This window comes from Aptenodytes forsteri, unplaced genomic scaffold (assembly GCF_000699145.1).
Source record: "Aptenodytes forsteri isolate BGI_AS27 unplaced genomic scaffold, ASM69914v1 Scaffold126, whole genome shotgun sequence".
Lineage (NCBI taxonomy): Eukaryota > Metazoa > Chordata > Aves > Sphenisciformes > Spheniscidae > Aptenodytes > Aptenodytes forsteri.
The window spans coordinates 2094748-2118327 of record NW_008794599.1 but is presented as its reverse complement, the minus strand read 5'-3'; the positions used below and the strand labels follow the sequence as shown (position 1 = coordinate 2118327).

Below are 23580 nucleotides of genomic sequence, written 5' to 3'. Positions count from 1 at the left end.
CCAAAACCGAGCAGAGCTGACGGCTCTGTTGCTGAAAGCGGGGGGGGAAAGATGGACTTTCGACATCCTCAGTGACAGGGTGCCAGCCATCAGAGCCTACTTTTGGTAGCAGCTGAGCCCTCAGCACCGAAGTACTAAACTCAAGACGGATTTAAAACCGGGAGACCTTAAGCTTGGCTGTCACAGTAAAGTCCTGCCCAAGTCCCAGAAACCACTTTTATCCCATTAAAAAGGTCACGGCAGCGCTTAAAAACATCACGCTCGAGGGACGAGTGAGTACACGCTCACTTGGAGCCTCAATTTATACTTTCACCTGAAAACCACGATCAAGATTGCCAGACCTGAAAGAGCAACAAAACATCCACAAATAACACAAATAAACTTTCTAGAGGAGGAACTGGAGCAAGTTTCCCCTCCGGCAGATGTTTCACTCGCAAAGCCAAAAGACGGGACGAGGGTGGATCCCTCCAGCGCCTGCGGTATCGCCCCGGGAGCCCGCTCCCCTCCCGAACGCGGCGAGGACGGAGCAGCACCAACCTTCGCTCTCCTATTTTGTCCTTCCGCTCCCCTAACTGCCTCCAAAATCATTATTCCAAGTACCAAAATACCACAGAAGCCACTGAAGAATCCACATGAAACACATCTGGTCCTCAAACAAATCCATTTATTAGTTTGCATTTCTTTCCGCAGAGGTTTTGACTGCGCTCGCTTATTATTTAAAAAAAAAAATATTCTTAGAGGAACCCATTTCAAATGTTTGGTTTTGCAATGTTTATGGGGCTTTCTTTTTAAAGATACAGAGGTCGGTGTAGGTCTTTGTATTACTGTACGGGCTGTTTCGAGAGCGCTTAAATAACCACATTTTGATGGAAACTAGCCATTGGTATACCCAGAGCAGAGCGTGTGAATAACGATGTTTCGAGACAGCCGTTCGGCTTTTTAAGCTTAAATAACCACATTTTGATGGAAACTAGCCATTGGTATACCCAGAGCAGAGCGTGTGTGAATAACGATGTAAAATCCCTGCTGCGGAAAAGACATTTTTCTATCAATTCTCGGTGCTAAAATCCTACCAAACGACAATCTGACTCAAAAGCCCACACCAGCATAATTCAGATTTAAAGAGCTGGAAAAACAGACGGATGCTGGTTTATTTGAAATGAGTATTTCAGATTTCTGATCAGAATAAAGCGAAGTTGCAAAGAAGAGACACCTGCAAAAACGTAAATTCCTCTGCAACCATCAGGTGTCTAGAAAAAGTTTCAGTGCAAAAGCACCAGAGAAGGAAAAAAGAAATCAGTTCTCAATCCTAACGTAACAAGCGTAAACCACATTCATCTTACCGGCTTTGTCCACAATAGCAAAGCGGGTATCCGCTTTTCAGCGACTTCTACCTCTGGCAAGCCTCCACGCGCAGTTACGAGAGCATAAAGTGCTAATTTAAACAGAAGACCGAGGGGTTTCACCACCGTAATAATAAAACCTGCTCCGAGATGGCTATTGCTGAAAGCAGCCGTGGTAGCCAGCTATTAAATACGCTAAAACCTTTAGGATTCATTTGCACGTGGTCACAATTCAAACGACTGCTAAATTCAACCCAAATCAGCAACAACTCCAGGCACTCAGTGGAAACAGGCTCCTTTAGGAAACAGCAGCGCCAAGGTGGAACGTATGAGCAAGGCCACGTGCACCTGAAACGCTGGCGAGTTCGAGACCGTCACCCTGCTAGAGATGTTTCCACTCGAACCTCCCTCCCTCCGTTCCCGCGCGGGTGTTCTGCAGGGGGAATTGCCTGGTTTTAGTACGCAAGGTGCAATAATTCGAGGGTGGGACGAAGCACGGGTCCTCTCTGCACAAAGAGGAGGCCAGACGGAGGGGGACGGCCCTTACCTCCGTAAAGCAGCTACGAGGTTGAACAAAGATGGGGGAGAAGACTCCAGCCCCAAATTCCCGCTTGCCAAAACCTACTGACTTGACCAGGCTAACCCACCATAAGGTTCTTTCTCCTCCTCCTCCTCCTCCTCCTCGCCCCGGCCGTACATCCAGCTCCCCGGCCCCTGGTGTAATATTCAGGCACGTTTCTGGTCCTCCCCGTTCCCCTCTCCCATGTCCTCCTTCCATTCCCCCAGCACCAGCAAGGGAACGGAGCGGTCCCGGCTGCGCAGCTCTCCTGCCAAACGGAGGTTAATGGTCCCCTCTGGGGTAGGCAGCTGTAAAGGACAACTTGTTTCTCTATCAAGCAGTCAAATATAGAACAGGGATGTGAAAATTCAAAGTTCAGACCCTGCTGATGACCCATCTGGGAAGAACAGTACAGTTGCAGAGGACGGAACCCATTCTCCCTGCTTTCTTAAGGAAAAAAAAAAGCAATTAAAAATTTAAATATGCCTAAAACTGGAAAGCAAGCTCTCAATTACAGCGTAACACGTACAGCACGCTCCAAATTACGGCCAGTCGTACGCACCTCGATGACTGCTGTTAACACAGCCTGCCTTGAAAAGAGACAATTGGCTTGTAAAGGAAAGGTAGCTCGCTTTCCCCAGAGACCGGCCGTGACACCGGTCCGGACAAAGCGTGCCCAGCTCTACCTGCGAGCAGCAGCCCGTCTCCATCACGCTATCATGCGTATATTTACAGAAGGAGGAAGAATTTAAAGCCTATTGTAAGTCGTATTTTAAAAAGTAAAACCATGAAAATAAAGCGAACATGCTTTCTGCCTTCAACAGCAGCTTAATTTCAACTCAGCTTCTCCAGATGTACACCTCAAGGCAGCTGACAGTTTTAACAAGACAGAAAAATCGAAGTATGATTGAAAAAAAATCCACAATTTACCAGTCAGAGCAGTCCAGCACATCTGACTTTCAGTCCTATTTTTAGTCATTAAAATAACCAGAGATTTAGTCGGAAGCCTGGAAGGACGTTCTTTAAAACTTTCAAAAGTGAAAAACCTAATGAAAATCCAGACTCCCAGCTACAACGCAGAAGACAGATTTTTTCCCTTATTCCGTACAAGAATCCTTTTCCTCACGCAAAAAAACGTATCCCACACTGACAATGGCTGGCCAAACCGCTCCTGAAGGCCTGAAGAACCTCAAATCCCATGTTTTACAGAGAATAGCGGTGTGAAAGCAAAGCTGCGACTCTAGCGTGTTGGTGTCCTTAAGAGAACGGCAGGAAACGTAAAATACAGACGACCAATTAAATCCTATTTGACGAACTCCATATGGCATGATTTTGTTATCTCAAAACTGAAGAAAACACAGGAAATAAGGTTTAAAAAAAAATTAAAAAAAAAAAATATATCCAGTGCCCAACCTGCCTCCCTTCCTAGAGAGCATCAGATGAATACGGTGAGTAAAATGAGCTCCGGGGGTTTAATAACTTGCTTTATTCCATCCCAACAGATCATCACCAACCGCTCGCCTTGAGTCATACGCCGACACCGAGCTCCTCCGTACCCTCACAGCCAGGACTCAAGCTCCCTGCTTTTGTTTGCCCCAGCTTTAAACGCAGCGCGCAGCGTGAGGGCTTCTGTTCGTGAAGGTCCTGCCTTCGTGCGAGTTTTACATCACCTGTTATTGTTCCGACAATTTCGGCAACTGATGCACTCCGAGGGGTCAGCCTGCGGCACTGCTGTGTACATCCCACCGCCCTGCAGCAGGAAGGATTAAAAAAAAACAACAACAACAAAAATCAATCGCTATTCGAACGTACAAAAGAGTCGCCGAGAAGGTAGTTCAGCTCAAGCTAGCGCCCCAAGCCCTTTTCACTTTGTTTTCAAACTCTAATCACCTTATCAATCTTCAGATCCGTGCCCCGTTAACGTGGCATGGCAACACTGAGCTATTATACAAAGTCAAGTGGAGGGTTTTTGCCAGCAAAAAAAAAAAAAAAAAAAAAAAAAAAAAAAAAAAAAAAAAAAATATATCCAGTGCCCAACCTGCCTCCCTTCCTAGAGAGCATCAGATGAATACGGTGAGTAAAATGAGCTCCGGGGGTTTAATAACTTGCTTTATTCCATCCCAACAGATCATCACCAACCGCTCGCCTTGAGTCATACGCCGACACCGAGCTCCTCCGTACCCTCACAGCCAGGACTCAAGCTCCCTGCTTTTGTTTGCCCCAGCTTTAAACGCAGCGCGCAGCGTGAGGGCTTCTGTTCGTGAAGGTCCTGCCTTCGTGCGAGTTTTACATCACCTGTTATTGTTCCGACAATTTCGGCAACTGATGCACTCCGAGGGGTCAGCCTGCGGCACTGCTGTGTACATCCCACCGCCCTGCAGCAGGAAGGATTAAAAAAAAACAACAACAACAAAAATCAATCGCTATTCGAACGTACAAAAGAGTCGCCGAGAAGGTAGTTCAGCTCAAGCTAGCGCCCCAAGCCCTTTTCACTTTGTTTTCAAACTCTAATCACCTTATCAATCTTCAGATCCGTGCCCCGTTAACGTGGCATGGCAACACTGAGCTATTATACAAAGTCAAGTGGAGGGTTTTTGCCAGCATGTGTGTCAGAGAAAAGTAAATAACTGCAGCTTAGACAAGTATGCGGTAATTTCCCTGGTCTGTTTTCAGCTTAATACGCTCAGGTTTAATTTAATAAACACACTGTAAATATGTTTATTTTTAACACTGATGACAGACATGAAAGCAAATCGCTGTTCGTTAGCAAACTGTGCCCATTTGGGGAGACAAGAGTATTAAATTTGCAGGGCTGATGTCACAACATAAACCCATCCCACTTTCCTGTAATTACTCCGATTAGATCAGTTTACTTCGCTACACTGATTTTTGAAACATTTAATATTTTTACAGATGGGGTAATTCCTTAGCCAGCAATGACTCTGGGTGAGAGGGATTTTGTGTTGTTAGTTTTGGCTGAAGGGGCCATTACAAGCAAGTAAAAATGCCCAGATTAACACATACCTCATTGTTAAAGACTAGGCGGACACTGATGCGGGAGCCGCTTGAAAATGGCGCTGCGGAGCCGGGCTACCGCGCCGCCTTTCAGGAGGGGAGCCGGTTTGGGAAAGCTCACCGGATTGTCGAGATTTCAAGCCGTAGGTAACTTCTAACAATCCCCATTTCTGCAAAAACAGGGCTCACCCCTAAGTTTTTGAGGCCGCTCAGTCTGATAGGGAGGCACTGAGGAAATGCCTGATTAGTCTTGATTGCCATCCTGGCCAGTTTCTCTCTTCCTCATTTAGCCCAATCAATGAAACAATAAAGAGAGTCCTAACGAGGACGAGAACATCCTGTTCCCCCGCGCTGCCTCACCCGCGTGCCAGTCCCGGTCCTTCTACGTGGGAAGAGATCGCGTGACTCAAACTTTCTACAACACGGAGGGGGGGGAAAAGCAAAGCCCCAACCCGGTCGACCATTCGCATCGAGACAGCGGCACTGCGCGTCCCATCTCGCGGCACAGAGCAGCTCCAAGCACCGAGACCTGTGTTACCACACGCCTATTTCCTTCCTTCCAAAAAGAAGTAAATAAAAATAAAAATAGGAGGGACAAAACATCGATGCGAGCCCCCAGGCTTTCTCGCGGGCGAGCTTTTGAGCACTGCAAAAACTCTTCCCTTCCTGAGGGCTCGTACAGTTGGAGACTTTCGGAGAGTTTCACCCACTGGGAGGTTGGACAGGTCCAAAAAACCACAGTTTGGGCCTCGGTTGCTCTTGAAAGCAACCGAGAAACGCCACTTCTTGCTACGCGAGCAGACCAAAGACAGAGTATCAGGTGAAGAACCAACTGGTCTGGGCTCAAAGCTGGAGTTAACTGAAGTGGCAACTACTGTGCAAGTGCTAATTTGTTGTTCAATAAAATGAAGTGCTTGTGTTCTATTACTAACACAAACAATAGCCCCTTTTTTTTTCCCCTCCAGAAACAGCATGGGTTATTCAGACTTTTGAACTTTTTCTTTCAGTTTTCCTGGGCAATGTTCACAGTTTTGAGTAAGTTTAGTAAGTTTGAATGCAAGCCATCTGTTTCCATAGACAATAATGAAATCATTATTCTCTCTTGGAAACGGGACACATTTCAGCAAATGAAGTATTTTTCCACAGCATACAAAGGCTGGATCACGGACTTAAATTAGTTTTTAATTTTATTTTAAATTTCAAAACAAAAAGTGAGCCTGTCTCAACAGTCACAAACAAGGGGCTGGGGGGCGAGCGTTATTACATTGCTGCATTTCAAGATGTATGGGGCATTTTATTTTATGGAACCTCCTGCTACATTCGTGCTTCGCCGTAATTAATAGCATTGCTTAGAGTTACAGATCTGAAACAGGTGGGGGAAAAATGGGTGATCCATAAAGCTGCAGAATAAGCAGCTATAATTAAATCTATTTAACTTGAAGATTGAGAAATACCATATGTACAAGTAAAGTATCTCAGCCCAGCACTGAAGCATTCTCAGAGCTTACATGCTGTTAGGAGGAGGGCAGAGGCAGATTTCCCAGAGTAAGTGGAATTCTTGCTGTCATCTGATATTCTCAAATGAAAACCATGATGTTTGCATCAGAAATATCAGCCCAGTTGCTTCCTCTGGGATAAGTAATTTAGTGGAACTGGCTGTTATCAATGGATGAGTATTTTCCCCCACCTGAATTAAGTCTGCTTCTACCACCTCCGAATAGATCCCAAGGTCTAGGCTGAGCCTTCCACCCGGTGCAAGAGCTTACGTTCACAAGATGGTGGGGATGTTCATAGTCCATGTGCGTCCTGGACAGGGAGCTGGTGTGCCCTGGGTACAGTCCAGCTCCTCCATTCATGATCCCGTTAACTCCATTAGCAACTTTATGATGGACATGCGGACAGCCGTTGCTGAGGCCGCCGTTGCTTATGAAGTTTCCGTGGATGCTGCCGTTGACTCGGCTTGTGCCGGGTAAGGTCGTGTACTCGATCATTTGCCCGTTGATGTCCGCCCCTTGATAGAGATAGCCAGGAGGGTCATATTCTGCAAAAGGCATTATTACCGAAAGCAGATTTATTGCCAAATGAGAACTTAAATGAGTGCCTCTAAGAAACAAAAGAAACTTATTTTCTCTTTCTACAGCTTTTGTAAATTAACTGTAATATTTAAGTGCTTAGTACACAAACGTAGAAACGGAAAACAACCGCATCCTGGAGAACAGACCAGGAACGTTGGCCTGAAAGGACTCAGCTGACGTCAGTCACTACGAAGAGCATCCTAAAAACGGGCCATTTGTATCATCAATAGGCCCTCTGCTATCTGCTACGAACTACTTCCAGAAAATATCTCTGGGCCACAGTTGAAGGCACTATCTTATCTTGCAAGAAGTTTTGTTTCATTTCTCTTCGTGAGAGAGTAAGGACATTTAAAAATAACCACAGGCTGTGGAAAGAGCAAGGCTGATTTATGCATTAGGAACAGAAAAGACCACTCGAGATTCTGCTAGCACAGAATCGTTTGGTGGGTACAGAGCACCTTGCAAAGCGTGCTTAAGCTCCAACGCGTCTGCTCAGGGCTCCTACTCGCAAACTGGCAGGTTTTCCTTATTAACACCTCTCTGAAAGACTTGGACGTTGAACTCCATTTTAGTATGAAGGGACTGAGAAGTAACAAGGGACTCGTCCTCCAAGCGCTGCAAGTTCTTTTTCTTTCCAGATATACTCAAGAGAGGGAGCGATCCAGGGCTTAAGTCTCCACATTTTAACAAGTACTTACGGTTACACACAAGTTCTGCCACTTGCCAACAGCAGGAACCTATGCAGGTGCTTAAAGTTGAACAAAAGCTGAAGACGCTTTGCCCGGGAATTTCACAAACCATTCTTTGGGTGAAACTGCAGCACGACTGTGCAGCAGGGCAGCAAGCATCAATGCAAAGAAATGGAGACGTTGCTGCTCCTAAAAAATCCCACATCTTCACCTAAGGCACACCCAGAAAGTACAAGTCTCTAAATAAATGCCAGTTGGCTTATAAGAGGAAACTGCTTCCCATTCATAAAATGTAATATGGACTTCACTAATTTTACTCTGATAATATTTTCATCGTGAAAGGAAACCAAAAATAACTCACTCTGCATGGCGTTTTGCTGACGGTTCTTCCACAGGCACATGGCAATGAAAACAATGAGAATAAGGACCATCACCCCGAGGACGCAGCCCACGATCAAGTACAGCATGTCACTGCTCCGAACGGGGCCGTTTGCAGGCCCGGCTCCGCTTCCCCCAACCCGGTCGGGGGGATTTGGTGGCGTACTCAGGTCCTTCACTGGATATTCGGACGCTCCCGGCGTGCGTTTCACTGGATGAAGTAAGAGACAAGTACGGGTGCGTTCGCTAAATGCGTTTTTTCTTTACGAAATGAAAATAATGACTGCTGAGTTAGAATCCTAATGCCTCAGAAAGAAAGCTTCCAAGTCAATATTAAAAACCTATAACGAGAAGGCCAACTACTATTGGGTAATAACTATTTGCCTTGGAAAACGGTTATTATCCAGCTTGCTAACCCCCTCATTGAGGTCACTCAAAACTTTAACGAGCGACTCTACATACGCATGGTTAGAACTGCACTAACTCCCAACTTGAACGAGCGCAAATCTTTCCACTTCTGAGGTCAGGAAAAACCACAACATGCATTTCTATCGCCTAACCACTGCCAGATGACCTACTTTTATCTGACGTGAACCCTGCTAACACTGTTTTCAAAACCATACTATTGAAGATACTAAGAGCTGAACAGAAAATCACTGAAAACGAGATGCTAGTTTAACCCGGGAATTAAATTTACATTAGTTTTCAGCACACCACAGCTCAGATTAATTTCATTTGACACTAAAAACCTAAAAGAGGTGCCCGGCTTAGGAGTGAAGCTGGTCAGAGAGACACAAGCACCTCCACGCAGATATGTCAGGTAAGCCTGGATCCCCCCCCATAAGCCTGGAGGAGACACATTTTAAGTAAGAGTCAGTATGAACGACAGATTACATCTTGCCAGTTTTAAAATTAGGGAAGAAAGTTCTATCCCTTGCAGGAGGAAGACCAACTGTGCGTGCAGTCTGGAAGCCCTGCAGCTCCTAGCCCTTCTTTCAAAGGCTTCGCTACTAACTTAGGTAAATTTTGATGCTTACGCTCCTAGAGGGCTTTTTTCTTTTTTTTTTTTTTTTTTTTGAAAAACATTTTTTCATAGCACTGCATTTGAAGTTTACTGTCTGCATTTTCCCTTTACAGCCTTACTTGGTTTTAGAGATTAAAGGACACAGGAATTCTTCGCAAAATAAATGTGACTGCCATATCTGACGCTTCCAGAGAACAGTACAAACTTTGTGCCAGAGGCACGCCGGATTAGTGATGGAGGCAGCCAACATAACCATCAATTGCTGCGGTCTGCACTTATACAACGTGTCACAGAGCCCCGAAGACATAAAACAGACGTACAAATCAATTCTGTCATCTTCAAGAGCATGGCTGTCTCCTAAGGAGAGGCTATCAGCACAGCAAAGGAAAAAAAAAACCCCACCAACCAAAACACCCAACCCCAGAACGACAATACTATCTCTTAGGCCAGGCAAATCTGCAGAGCTTTGCTAAGAGCCTTTCTCGGGAGCGCAACGTATCAGTTTCCACATGTTCAAAATAATCCCAGCTTCGGAAGACAAAACAATCCTCCAAAACATTCCAGAAAGTTACGGCCTTCATCGCAGCTGACTTTTGCACTGCAAAAAAAAAATTCAACACAGCGGATATTTCACGCCACAAAACGCCGCCTTCACACGGTCTCGCAGGCGAGCGGACGCGCTACTTCGGCGCTCACCTTTGGTTTCGCAGATCATCACGTTGCTGTACTCGCTTTCACCACCTTCGTTATAGCACTGCATTTTAATGTCGTAAGATGTTTCTGGCTGCAGGTGATTTATCAAATGCCACTGCTTCGTACCTGGGGGGGGGGGCGGGGAAGGGAGAAGAAAAATAAATCAACTGCATTTCATTTACTCGCATGAGCCAGAATTAGCTACGAGTATGTCACGGCGTCTTTCTCTATAAAGCGCAGGAGTATTGCAGCTTTTCCTGTTAGCACAAAAGTCTTTATTAACCATTTACGGACTTACTTGAAATCCTAAGACTTTCGCACTGCCTTGCGAAATAGATTCTTAGAAGAACCTTTTGATGAATAAAGGTGGGTTTTTCCAGTATTTTCAATTGATTTTTAAAAAAACCCTGTCCTTCTTTACAAAAAACAGAAGTTGCTAAACTCAAAAAACAGACATCCAAGTTTCCAGCATCTGTACATTTAAAATCAACAGCAGTTTTGTGCATCTTAAATATGAAACTGCCGAAGGGATGGGTTTAGGATGGGTTATGCTAGCTATTTACAATACGCAGGGCAAACAACAAGGAAAAACTGGCACAGAAAACAGATTAAACTTGGGACAGGGGAAAAACTTCACTGTGATAAGACCCTCTCCCAGTCTGCAATCCCGCAGGATCCCTAGAGGTGCGAGGTACCGACTGAAACGGCTCGTTTTTCCGCAGGAAGGATGCATCTGTGTTGCTCAACTTAGCCGAAACCGCAAATAATTGAACGTGCATTTTATTAAACATACTAGGAAACAAAAATTAGACAGCGAGGCCATCTCTCGCGCTGCCTGCCCCTGCAGAGACGGATCCCAAGCCAAGCAATCTTCTCTAATAGGACGGTTTTGTCATCTCTGGCTCCCAGCCAGCATTTCATTTAGACACCCTCCTGAAGTACTGAGCACTTCGACATAAATCACTCTCAGTTTTTACGAGTTTAATTAACTGTTTGAGCGCTCTTAATCCCTCTTGGAAAATACCACCTTGAACTGTTTCCACCGTTTCTAAGAAACTGTCATACCACCTACTGATTTAAGCATTAATAAAAAAAAAAAAAAATAAAGCCTGCTCGGCTGGCGGGGGCTGTCACCATGACTCTGTTCGAACTTCTCCGGGACCCAAGCCCAGGTGCCGAAAAAGGGCAGGGGGTACCCAGGAGGATCCCCATCTCGGTTCGGGGGTTTCGGGAGGGGATGCACCACGCGGTCCGAGCTCCATCCCTTGCATGCCGGGCGTCCCAAGTGAGGGCAGACAAGCCCCGGCTGAAGCTGGAACCGGCCTTTCCCTAAATCGCACGTTTTCCCAAGATTCATACTCGGTTTTCCCGTCGCCCCCACCCCCAAGCATTCCTTTCGGTAATTACTACACCAGGTTTTAGTTTCCGCTTCAAACCATTAGTGGAACTGGAATCAGTACAGGCACTTTAACTGTCCTCTTCGTGCACCATTAGCAAGGAAAAACATTTAAACAACTGACATCAGACTGCATTTACATTTAAAATTCAATCTCCAGGACCCTCGAAACAGAGAAATTCAGACCATCAATGCAGGACAGGGCTGATTTTGCTTTGCTTTTGCTTAAAGCTGCTAAAAGATACCGAGGAGCCATCTGAGTCGAGCTTTTTGCTTGTTTTAGTCTCTAAATAAAATCTGATTTTGCCTGTAGCGGCATTTATAAGGGGGGGGGGGGAAGCTTGAAGCTTTCTGCAGAGTTTTGAATGTCTCGAAAGACAAGAGGAAACGGTAAGGAAAGCCTACGGCAAGTACTTAGCTAATACAGGCATCACAACACTTTTTCCACAACTCATGCAGTCATTTCAAGAGAAGCTTTCTGCAGAGTTTTGACTGTTTCAAAAGACAAGACTTAACAGGAAACGGTAAGGAAAGCCTACGGCAAGTACTTAGCTAATACAGGCATCACAACACTTTTTCCACAACTCATGCAGTCATTTCAAGATAAAATTCCCTGTCAAAAAACAGACAGATTAATTCAAAGGCAACAGAGGGGGGAAAAAAAATGAAGAACAAGTGATTTACGGCAAAAATACCTTAAGTCACATGTTTCTCTACATCTTTCACATCAAATGCTTCCAATCACACTTTAATTGAAAATAGCTCTTCCCCCCCTCCCCCGCCGGCCCCAAAAAGCTAATATAGGGGAGCACAGTAAAGAAAAGTTTAAATATTTCCACCAAATGAGTTTCTGTTCCAGGCTTTGGCAGAGCAGAGCAGCCGCTAATGGTTTCAGACTGCCACAAAGAGTTCAATACACACACACACACTCTCTCTCTCGGAAAAAAAATCAGAAACAAGCTAATTTCACAGCACAGTGGAGCCCACTTAAACAACTAACTGCTTAGTGTATAAGATTTATAAACACACAAGTTCTGTCTAGCAAAGGCTAAAATACATTTGCAGATGAAGGTGCAGACTGCATAAGGCTTCTTTAAAGCAATCCTCTGAGCCGAAACTCTCGATCTTTAATAGCTTTATAGTGTGCAAAAGCTTATGTCACGCATCAAAGTACTATGTGGAGTATTGTCTAGCAGGGGAAAATTTTCAAAATAAAGGCCCATTCCTCTTGTAACTGAAATAAATGAGGGGAAAAAATAATTAACGTCATCGGGACAGAATGAGATCACTACGTTTACTCAGCCCAAGCAATAAGGACATTAAGTAAAATATTTTTAAAAGGATTTTCCACTTCTGGACTAATATAGACATTATCTAATAACTTCTTCCAGGAAAACGATGATCTAATATGCACGGAGAAAAACATATAACCTGATTAAAAGGCAAAATGAAGCACAAAATATACCTGCATTTGCAGCGTACTACAGCACTTGAGGCTAAAAGTAACTTCCTTATAGCAGGATAAGCAATTAAGCAAGGTAATTACACACAAGGTACTACCTAGCTTAGAAAATCCGTGCTGGGGTAAATCATTTTAAAAGCCAGCTAGTTATTAGTACAGTCTGTAACGCAGATGCGCTTACCCTGGGTTAAATCTCATTTACGCTGCTTTCTCTTCACTCAGCTACTTTAAGCTAAACCAGTTTAAATAGACCTACGTTAAGGATTTGCAGCAGTATAACAAGACAAACTTAAAACCAGTATGTAGTTCTCGAGTTTCCACGTAGAAGAGGCTTCAGAAGGAAGAAACAAGTCCATGTGTGGGCAGAACTTGACATTATGTAGTTGAGATAGCTACTGCCGTGAAATATATTGTAAAGACTTAGTTTGGGAAAAACAGTTTAGATTTCATATAAACACAGCCAACATGGCTACGCGATGTTCTTCCCCATCGAGCAGCGTTACTAAGCATGGTGTATACTGCACCGTACCTTCCACGACATCCCTCTTGTAGTCACTATCGTTGTCGCTGTCCGTAGGCCGGTAATAGATATAAAATCCTTGGATGGGCGTGTTGTTATTGCTTGATGTAATATACTAAAAGAGAATTTTAAAAGGCTGCGTTAGAGGAGAAAAATTTTAATTGAGTCCTGCTGAGCTGTCATCACTGAATATCTTATCACCTTGAAATATGTATTTTTTTTTAATAAGGTTGCGCAAGCAAGGTGTAGGGGGAGGTTTGCACGGAAGCTACGACAGAAAAGAGGATTATCAATTGCTGTGGATGTGCAGACACAGCTAAGATGAGCACAGCGCCAGGGGTTCTCACAGGGCTGCAGGAGAGCTCTCTGCCACCAAACTCCTCGGACCAGCCAAAAAAAAAAAAGAGGAGGGAAGCATGGGGACAAGAGACTGAGCTGGGGCTGACACCTTCCTCCCACACCACTTTCCAAACCGTCAATTAGGGTTTGACCATGAACGGCCTGAAAACTTGCGTGATTAATGGAAATGGAAAAGTTAAGACCATTTTTACTTCAGAAAGAGTTAAGGTCACTCTAAAAGTGAAATATTCTTGAGCTGAATTTAAGTTATGCAGCCTCCTGAGGAACTAGAGGTTATTTTAAGTTTATTATCCTTAACATCTCTTAAGGCTGAGCTAGCAGAGCAAACTAACACTGGGAACTCTACACGTTAAATCCTCCAAAGTATACCAGGGGGTTAGATTTCAAAACAAGAGCAAAGAATTTCTGTGGGTTTCCATAAGGACTTTAAAGTACTTGTTTACAAAAGACGAGGTAACAGGGGAAAGGAAAACGTTTCTCTAACATGAAACCTCTAACTGGATGCGAGGGAAGACGGCGGGTTTTAAACGCAGCGCCCGCTTCCAGCCATCACAGCCTGGATTGACAAAAGCAGCAGGAATCGCAGGAAAGGAAGCCAACCCGCTCGCAACCCAGGGCACGAACAGGGGTTTGGACAGAGTTAAGCCCACTGGTGCCTCTTGATATGTCTGTGCCAAAGCAGGTGGACTAAGGCAGCTGCAGCCTTTCACTGGAGCTGCCAGTTGGGCTCACATCTGGCGTAACCCGAGGAGGTGGTCCGTGGCATCCCCAGGGAGCTGGAAGGGGAGAGCGAGGTGGAGGGAGGCTGGGAGACAGCGCAAAAGGGAGCAAACAACCGACAGGGCTGTCTCGGAGGAGGAAAAAGGGTTTGGAAATGGGGGGCAGAGGGCTCGAGAGGCACATGGCCCAGTAAGTTACCCAATTCTACCATACAAACATGAAGCATCTTAGCCCTCTTCCAGGGACAAGATCATCTCCGAGTCTCGGGGCGGGGGAAACCACCACTCACTACTCTGCAATCAGCTCTTAATCCTTGACTTTTAAGAGCCGAAGCAGTAAAAACCGGCCTGCAAATGTGAGAAGAACAGGACGGAATTATACCAACCGTCCATTTTAACATGATCTGAGTGTCGCTGATGGCTTCGGTATAAGCAATGTGAGGTCCTGTGATAGGGCGGTTGGAAAAGCGGCTGGTAAATCCGGCTACTTGGTAAGGGCGAGATGCTGCACTGCGTGGGCTCTCTCCATAATTGTTCACAGCAATCACACGGAACCTATACATTTCTCCTTTTAAGGGAAAAAGTGAAAGAAAGAAGACGTTGTAGCAAAACAAGCACTAGAAACAGGATTCAAGGAGAGACTAAACGGATTAGGAAGTACTTTTTGCACAACGTCCAATTAGAAAAAAAAACATAGGACTCGTTGCCACAGACTAATGTGGACTTGAGAAATATAAACAGCTTCTAAAGCGATTAGGGAAATTCACTCAAGAAAAATCCAAAGGCTATTACGCACAGAGATGGAGATGCCTCCATCAGCTCGGGAAGTCCCTAAACTGCAAACTGGTGGGCACCGAGAAGATGCTTCAAAGGATACCTGACCTCATCCGTTCCGCCTACTCTTGCACTCTTTCCCCGAGCTTTCAGAGCTGGACACTGGGAGAAACCAGAAATCAGGACAGACGTTTTTCCATTAACGCATTTCTCTCTTTTTGCATTCTGAGTGCTTACCAGAAGGACAATTAAGTTAAAAATAGCAGTAATACACAACCCTCCTCTCCACAAGAACAAGTATTAAATTATGGTTGTGTTTTTTTTTTCTTCCACTTGGAAAGCCAGAAATCAACTTGAATTCATGTAACGGGCTCCTATGCCACAAAAGAAAAAAAAACCCCAACCCAAAACCCAAGACCAAACCAAAAAACCCAGAAACAGGATAATCCAAGCAGAAGTTAAAACGAAACAACCAGAGGGCTGCAGTATTCTCTCAGCAGAAGCGCAGTCATCTAAGCAAAGACCACAGCGACAACAGCTGAGGTGAAGGAAAGATCGTTTTTAATACCTGGCTCCAAGTTACGAACTTCCACAGACAGCTTGGAAGGAGAAATGTTATCAGCTGCAATTAGCCAGTCACTGTTTCGACCCAAGCGTTTATACTCCACTTTAAAGGCAGTAATGGGGGAGCCCCCGTTTGCTCGTGGTATCCACGTGACGTAGACGGATGACTCTGATGCTGTGGAGATCGTGGGTCGGTCGGGAGCTTCTGGAACTGAAATGAGAAATTCAGTTACCAGAGGATTAGAGTCAGCTGAAACTTCATTTTCTGCAGCAATCAATTAAACTACTTGCTGATGATTTAATTAAACTTCATGTATTAACAAGGAGAATCTTAAATCCTCCTGTAATAACTACTGCCCTTACTCTTCTGGCAAAGATGCTTGAAGAGCAGAAGACAAAGGAATCAATTACTTTATCAATACAACAATCAAAAAGGATATGGGGTTGCGCTACCCCAACCCATTTCTACATGGAAACAGAAACACATACTAAGGGAACAGGAAAAATTCGGTTATCATTTTCAAAACCCTGAAATTTCCCCAGACCCAATGAGACTTCAACCCATCCACGCTAACGAGCGCCGTATTGCCAGAGAAATGAGAACGAAGAGCAAACAAAGCATGCAACGAATGATATACTTACTGGACTCACTTGAAGTTACAGACAGCAGTGGAACAGAGAGAACGGAAAGAGGTGGTGTTAGTAAATCTGGTGATAACCATTCTGATGACCGATGAGAGCTGTAAGGCTTTACAAAACTAGCTTGTATTCATTAACACGGAGCCCGTCACTGATGAGAGGAGGAACCGAGCAAGGAACAGCAAGCCAGCAGCTTTTGGGGGCATGAAGCAGGCTGAGCATTTGCAGCTGGGCACACGTAAAGCGTCCCCTTGGGTGGCTCCTCTGATATTTAGCACCGGCACAAGCGTGCAACGCTCCTCGCCTGCATTATTAATAAACCTCTCCACTCCCCTTTGGTTTTGCCCAAACTTTAGACACCAAATCACCTTCGAGGTCTCAGCCCCTGAGTAAATTTGCCTGAATCAGGTCAACGAGTTCAAAGGCTGGGGTGATGACAAAAAGGACTAGAAACATTCTGTTTTCACTGGAAACCAGGCTTAAAAAATAAATAAAAAAAAAAAATCACACCTATTGGGAAGTGGTTGTATCTTCTTGCCATCAGAAACAAGCCTATCCTTGGGAAGCCACAGGAAAACATTCAGAACAGATATAATCCACTTTGAGAACTTAAAACTCTGACACGGGCGTACTTGGTGACTTAACATTGCTGTGGAAACCTGAGGTATCAAGGCAGGTACTTAAAATGCTAACTCACTGACTGGAATAAGGTAACTTTTCAGTTAATCCCAGAAGCATGAACTACGATCTTTTACTCTGGAAACACACAGAAGAACAGAAAATCCGGCAGATACCTGACCTCACTCACAGAAGTCCCACAAGAGAGGAAAAATACACATATCAAAGGGGCCTAAGGAATAAATAGGAAATAAAGGAGGTAGTACGAGGACCTAGAGCAGTAATAAACACAAGTTAACTCAGATGCATCTGTTTGCAATGCAACTTTTAGCATATTAGATTGTTTAACGAACAATCCGTACACCTACCTCCGCTGTGTCGGGACAGGTCTGGAAGGACGACACCGAAATTATTTGTCCCTTCGTGAATGACGGGATGTTTAGGAATGCCCACTGGCGGAGACAGAGCCTGAGTGTTTTTCGAGGATGATGTTCTTTCTAAGAAAGATTTGATATACAGCACATCAGCTCCGGGACTGGATAAGAAAATGCTGTTCATTGCCTCTCACAACATGCTGACGCCACAAGATCACTCGCTACAGCGCAGGGGACTAAAGCCCTGGCTCCAAATCACAACCTAAACAGTCAGGATAGCAATTAGAGAGTTTCTTCAGGGGAGCAAGAGAGGAGACTTCCCCTATCAGCCCGGGGACTCTTGCGCTGTGGATAAGTGACCGTTCACCTGCAGTACTAACATCTGCAGTACTGCACTTTGCGGTGATGCTGCCGGCTCCTGCCTGGGTTTCAAAGCCCCCTCTCATCACGGAATCACAACAGGTGGTGAAAATTCCACACCGAAATCCATGTCTAGAGAAAGAGGTTCAATAAAAATGCTATGGAAGCTGGGTTTGGCTACAGCTGGACCCAGGGTACCGGGCTGAGTGGACTTTTGGCCTGTGGCAGTACGTATGTAGCATCAATTCACAGATTTCACGAAGACATTACATTCTTAATAAAATTTTAAGCTATCTGGTTCTTGTACATTAGTATGAAAAATATCTGATTGTTTGCATGCTTAAGAGTACAGCCACCAGCATCGAAGCTTGAAAGAAAAAAAAAAAAATTGCTTTGATTAGAAATGCTCTTTTGCTTGCCGCTGTCTGCACGCAACTATCAAAACAGCTGGCTTCTGGTCAGCTGAGAGATTTTCACCGAGGCGTCTGCAAAGCAAACCAGAAGCAGTTTCGTTGATATATGAAAACTTGATGGCGCAGAGAGTTTCTTTTGCAATACTCTGAAAAACCTGAACAAGGACAGGCCGCTCCCTGACTTCGCTCCTTTAAGCAAGGGGAACCTTACAGTATAAATCTTAATAATCATCCCAAAAATAATATTATCAAGCTTTTAATAGCTTCTACTTACCAACAGCCCTGGTAACGCTCAGGAAAGTTTGCCCTACGGCTATTTTAGCTATTAGAGGCTGTTCTTCAGCAACTAAATTGAGAACATTTCATATATGGCTTAGCAGACAACATACAGCTGATGTAATTTAAATAAATGTCCTCTGGAAAGCCTAGGACACAGAGAACATTGTGCTGCACCTACCTTTGCTGGTGCGAAATGTCAGCATAGCAGGCTGGCCTTCGCCAGCAGCACTCCTCGCCACCATTAAAACTTCATACAGGCTGGAAGGCTCCAGCTCGGTAAGCCGCAGCTCGTTCTCACTGCCAGGGACACGCACGGTGTGCCAGCTTCCCACTGCACTGACGCCGTCGTCCAGCTGCACGGGACAGGGCGAGAAAGCTCAACATCAGCAGTGAATTGCTTAGAACCCCATGTAATACTCAAACCCCTCATCACTTTGGCACACAAGCATCCAAAGGACCTCTCTGTCGCTTGCCAAAACTCCTTATGTTTTCCTATATCTACCTACGGTTTGTCTCCAAGTGCTTCTGCCACAACTCAGCACTTTCGCAACTACTTTCGTGGTGCTCCTCCGATAAACTTGACTTACTCTCCCTCTCCGTACACACGCACGCGCTTGTTTTTGGAAAAAAAAATGGTCATTTTCACTTGTGGCTAAAACTAGCAAGAGACCAAATGATTTTAAAGACTTCAATCAGCCTTTAGCCGGCAGCGTGTGTGACATTAAAGGGCTGGACCCAACACCCTAATGAGAAAGAGATGTTCCCTGAACTGTCCCAGCTTTTCCTGTACTTAAGCATTTTAAAATATTTATTGGCTAAAATAGGCAACAAAAAGTATGCCTTAGTTACTTCTCGAGGCTGGGAAAAAAAGCCAGCAGGGAGACCAAAGATTTGTTTTTTATTATTAATGCATGTTTCCTTTTTTTTTTTTTAAAAAAAAAACCCACTTTTTAATTTAACAGCGAAATCACCAGCTCCATTTAAGAAAGGAAAGAGATTCAGGGTAGTCTCTTAATGCCTGACCTTTGCGGGAAAACATTATCCCAAATCCCGAAGGAAAAGACAAAGATTCTACCAAAAATAAACTACTAAACAATATAAGACTTTAATAAAACATGGAAGGCAGATCTAAATGCCGTGGATTATCAAAGGTTATGCCAGAGGTCTTTGTTCAAGAATTTTCTTCTGAAGCGACCACTCTTCTAAGGCTTTTATTCCCCCAACTTCCCCCCCCCCTTAAAAGAGGGAAATCAATAAAATAATTTAATGACACGAAGAGAATACCACCCTAAAAAAACCATGGTAAACTCCCTACCGAGAAACACAGGAGTGAGCACATTTAATGTGGGAAGGATTGTTGCGAGTGAAGGGTAAGCATCCAAAAGGTCAAAGAAGTATTCAAAGCTTTCAGTGCTTATGTGAACCAACCACCTTTGGATGAGAAGTTGTATCAACAGACTTTGGCACTAGGTTTTCAGGAACTAACAGGTCAAAAATCTAAGTATTCCCTCCAGGCTAAGGCAAGATCAGGATGTAGAGGATTAAAAAGCTTATGAGAAATAAACCAAACAGCTTTGCCACGCAGAAAACTGTTTGCGTGGAGGAACGGGGACAGGCATTGCTCGGTTCTGATTTTAATCAAAAGAGCTCGCTGTTGACACACCATTTTTAAGGACATGATAGGTATCTGCTTAGGAAATTTTAGTTCACCTTCGTATTTGGTAACTTCAGTTCAACAGCGTCTCTTTGGGACGCGGAGTAGCAATCTCTGACACATCAGGCTCATACTCACGTTCCCTTCTGATCTCAAGCGTACCCACCAGATTCAAGCTTGCTCACACGAATGCACTAACAACATCACTGAAGTTGTGTACAACACGCCCTGGAGCCTCATTCCCCGTAGACCATAACGATACCGTAAAGGAAATAAAAGCCCGGGCTCTCCTGAATAAGTCTCACTTAAAACTAGATGGAACAGCGTACTTGTGACCAGCTTCAGTCATCCCTAAAACGAGTTGCCTGTGTGGCCGCGGTAATGTTGTGGTTCAACTATATTCTATATTCTCCCTGGCCTGACACCACATTCTTGTTAACGCCAGCGCTACAACAATTACTGGTTCCTTGAGAAACCTAAAACAATGAAATCCATCTGCCGCGGCGCGCTGCTTCGACGCTACGGAGAAACGTTACCTTGCGGTATTTGACAAAATAGGCATTGATGGGCAAGCCCCCGTCCCTCCCTGAACGCCACACCAGGTTGTACGTGTCTGGCTTCAGCGTCTGCGGGGGGCTGAGGATGATGGGGGCTTCGGGGGGAGCGGCGGCATTCGAGGCTTTTTCCGTTCCAGCTGCATCCAAATGCAATTTCGCTGGAGGCGAGCTCGAAAACGCCGTTTCTGCACCAAAATCACCGCCGCTTTCATCGCTCTGGGCAATCTCCACGGGAGCCATTTCTTCTGCTGTCGTGCCAGTTTCTAAAGGAACTGTAAAGGGAGGAGTCTGGTTACATCTTCAAGATGACATTTGCCCCACGCAGAGGGGATGCTAAATCATTTAAGAGCGTCGTTTCCAAACAAGCCCTGCTGCAAAAAAGCCAGCTCAAGGGATGCCCGCCCAGCCCTGAGCCCGGTGCCAAGCTGCGCCCTTGCACGCCGGATTTTTTTCCAGAGCAGAACAGTGAGGCAGGCCTGTTTTGGTTTGGTTTTGGGGGTTTTTTTTTGCTTTTTACACAGTAGCAAAGACAGAAAACCTGAAACATGACATCCACAGGCACGGTTTGACTAGTATCTGCGATAAATTAAAGTAGCGGCAATGCATGTTAAAAGAAAAAAAAAAAAATATAGCTACACTTGTGACACAAACGGAGTAATTTTAAATTAATTGCAGTTGTACAAGGAACTTTTCATGGCCTGAACTGGCGTGCACACAAGAGGACATTCTCCTACCTCAGTTTCTGAGGTTTTAGCTGTAATTTCGATCAGCTTTGAAAGCTGCACGACTCGACTACTTCATTTGAAAATTTACGCCGAGAATAAATTCAGTTTACAGGCAGATCTAACATGCAATTTAATACCAACGCATTTCTAGAAATCCTGCTCCAGCCTCCTCCATCCTATTTACTTTGCCTGGTGTGAAAAAAAAGTATATATATAATATCAGTAGTTCGAAAGAGGCCGCGAGACAAAAAAAAAAAGCAGCATTGTTTGGCCGATGCAGGGCTTGTCAGCATTCCAGGCAGGAAAGGGGTGGCAGGTTGGACATCTGAGATTATCCAGGACAAGTAAACGTCAGTGCTTAAAACGAGAACTTTTGGGAACCAGCGCAGCTCCTCACGGTTGCACGCTGCAGCGCCGGGACTGCCAGATGTTCTTAGCCCTGTCCGTCCTTTCAGATTTGTGTAGGTTTACGTTACGTGCCGGGGTCTGGAAGGGGAAGGGAATGAAGGGAACTTGGTTTACAAAAGAAACAAATTCCTTGGTAATGTAAAGCCTAGGCAGTGTTAGCCTGGCTGACTCAGATTCCTCCAAACCTCCATTAAAATACCAGCAGCAAGTGTGGCTGCTATTTTTGGCCACTTTTTAAAAAGCTGGGAAGGAAAGTTCTCTTTTCCAAATTGAAGACACGCTCTCAGCAAGCATTCCTTGTTTGTTTCTTCCTATTTATTTAGCAATGCCACAAAATTCAGAGACGGGAAGAAGGCAGCAACGCGGGGAGGACGTCCCCAAAGCCAGATGGAGTTCGCTTACAACGTCGGACGCCCCCAGAACCATCTCCAGGCGAAAGGGTATCTACTGCTGTCAGCGAAGCAGTGGGGAAAAAGGGATGCACCGCCGCACGTTAATATTGGAAACAAATGCCGTAGCCGCTCGAGGAGGCAGAAGGCCCCACTGCATTGCGGTGGACCCGGAGGATTTGTGGGTGGGCACGGTATGGTTTGACGCCTGCTGGCACGGGGGGAAAACGGACTCTGGCGCGTGGAGAATGAGTTGTGGTTTAGGCTGGTGACAGGAGACCTGCAGTCATGGCTGTGTTTATTGCTGCGAGAGGGGAGTCGTCAACAACTGGCAAGAAGTTTGTATTTTTGCTTGGGAAAACAACCCCCGGGGTAACAATTTCCATTAAGCAATTCGGATCTAAGCTCTTTTTGCTAAGTTTCTGACATAATTGCTACCCATATAAACCAGTACATCAGACTTCTCTTTGCTGCTGTGTCATTATGTGACCTTTTTTTGGCTGTTGCTTTTAGTGCCATCCCTTTCCCCTCAGCCACCGAGACTTACTCTTCTTCCTCGGCTTCCCAGCCCCACTGCGAAACAACAGCAGCACCGAGTTGGGTCAGACCAAAGGCTGTATGCGCCCAAAATCCCGCCTCCGACAGCAACCAGAGAAGGACCGAATGTCCCAAATTCAGGCGTTAAAAGAACGCGTTCACAGCATTTGCTCACATTCTCCATAATACCCAGTATTTTACAGCTCAACCCCTTTGGCCGCCTCATTTTGAAGGTAAAAAACCCCTCACCTTTTCAGCCCCTCCTCCTGCAGAAGCTATTCCACACCCCTATGAACCCAACCTGCTGCGTTTCACAGCGCTTCTCCTAGCTCTTCTACACCCTTCTTGAAACAGGGGTGCAAACATGCAAGCAGATTTCAACCCGCTGGCATGCCCTGGGTTTGCACGGCAGCAGCGCAACCTTTGTATTTCGTCTCCGCTGTGCAAAGAGATCGCGTTCCCAGGCGTTGCTTCCCTGCTTCTTAAACAACCGGAGGATCCTTCCTCCCTGCGAGATCTCCGAGTACCTTAGCGCAGGCTGGGAAAGCGCTCTGAAAAATCTGAGCGCAGCAGGTCAGTGAAGTCGCCCAGGCCTGGCAAGTTTTTCAAATCACCTCAAGACTTCTCAGAGGTTCCTGGCTTCTATAAAAGACAGGTTCAGCCTGCCCTCCGCTGTATCACCTACCTACCTACAATAAACGCTGCTCTTCCTTGTGTTTTATACCAACCTGCCTGCTACTCGGACTTCACGGAGCGTATTTTTCTCCTTCGTTTCCATTAGATGACGTTATTTTGGAGATTTAACCCTGTGTTTAGTAGCTCTGGGAAGCTACTGCCATGCATGCAGACACCACAACCGGCTAAAAACAGACTTAAAATAAGAGCCATGGGTATGGGATCCTAAGGCTATCATTTTACATTTCGGTGGTTTCTCACTTTGATGGTGGCTTAAGTTGCCCTGCCCGCTTTTAAGACCATGCAATGAATCACGTCGTGGAATAGATCCAGCAGAAAGGGGGGGGGGGGGGGGGGGGGGGATGTTTTCAGCCCAAAAAG

General features: G+C 45.2%; 1 protein-coding gene across 1 annotated transcript in view; it reads right to left on the bottom strand.

Annotated features, from left to right (window-relative positions):
* CDON (cell adhesion associated, oncogene regulated) overlaps window positions 1–23580 on the bottom strand; it is a 35671-nt gene that overhangs the window by 2670 nt on the left and 9421 nt on the right. The window contains exons 8-17 of the mRNA XM_009272997.2: window positions 20445–20737; window positions 18433–18607; window positions 17197–17325; window positions 15576–15782; window positions 14620–14801; window positions 13164–13269; window positions 9780–9902; window positions 8043–8270; window positions 6684–6958; window positions 4198–4277 (exon numbers count right to left, since the gene is read on the bottom strand). Of these exons, the coding sequence (XP_009271272.1) occupies window positions 4198–4277; window positions 6684–6958; window positions 8043–8270; window positions 9780–9902; window positions 13164–13269; window positions 14620–14801; window positions 15576–15782; window positions 17197–17325; window positions 18433–18607; window positions 20445–20737 (1798 nt within the window). The remainder of the gene's footprint in view (window positions 1–4197; window positions 4278–6683; window positions 6959–8042; window positions 8271–9779; window positions 9903–13163; window positions 13270–14619; window positions 14802–15575; window positions 15783–17196; window positions 17326–18432; window positions 18608–20444; window positions 20738–23580) is intronic.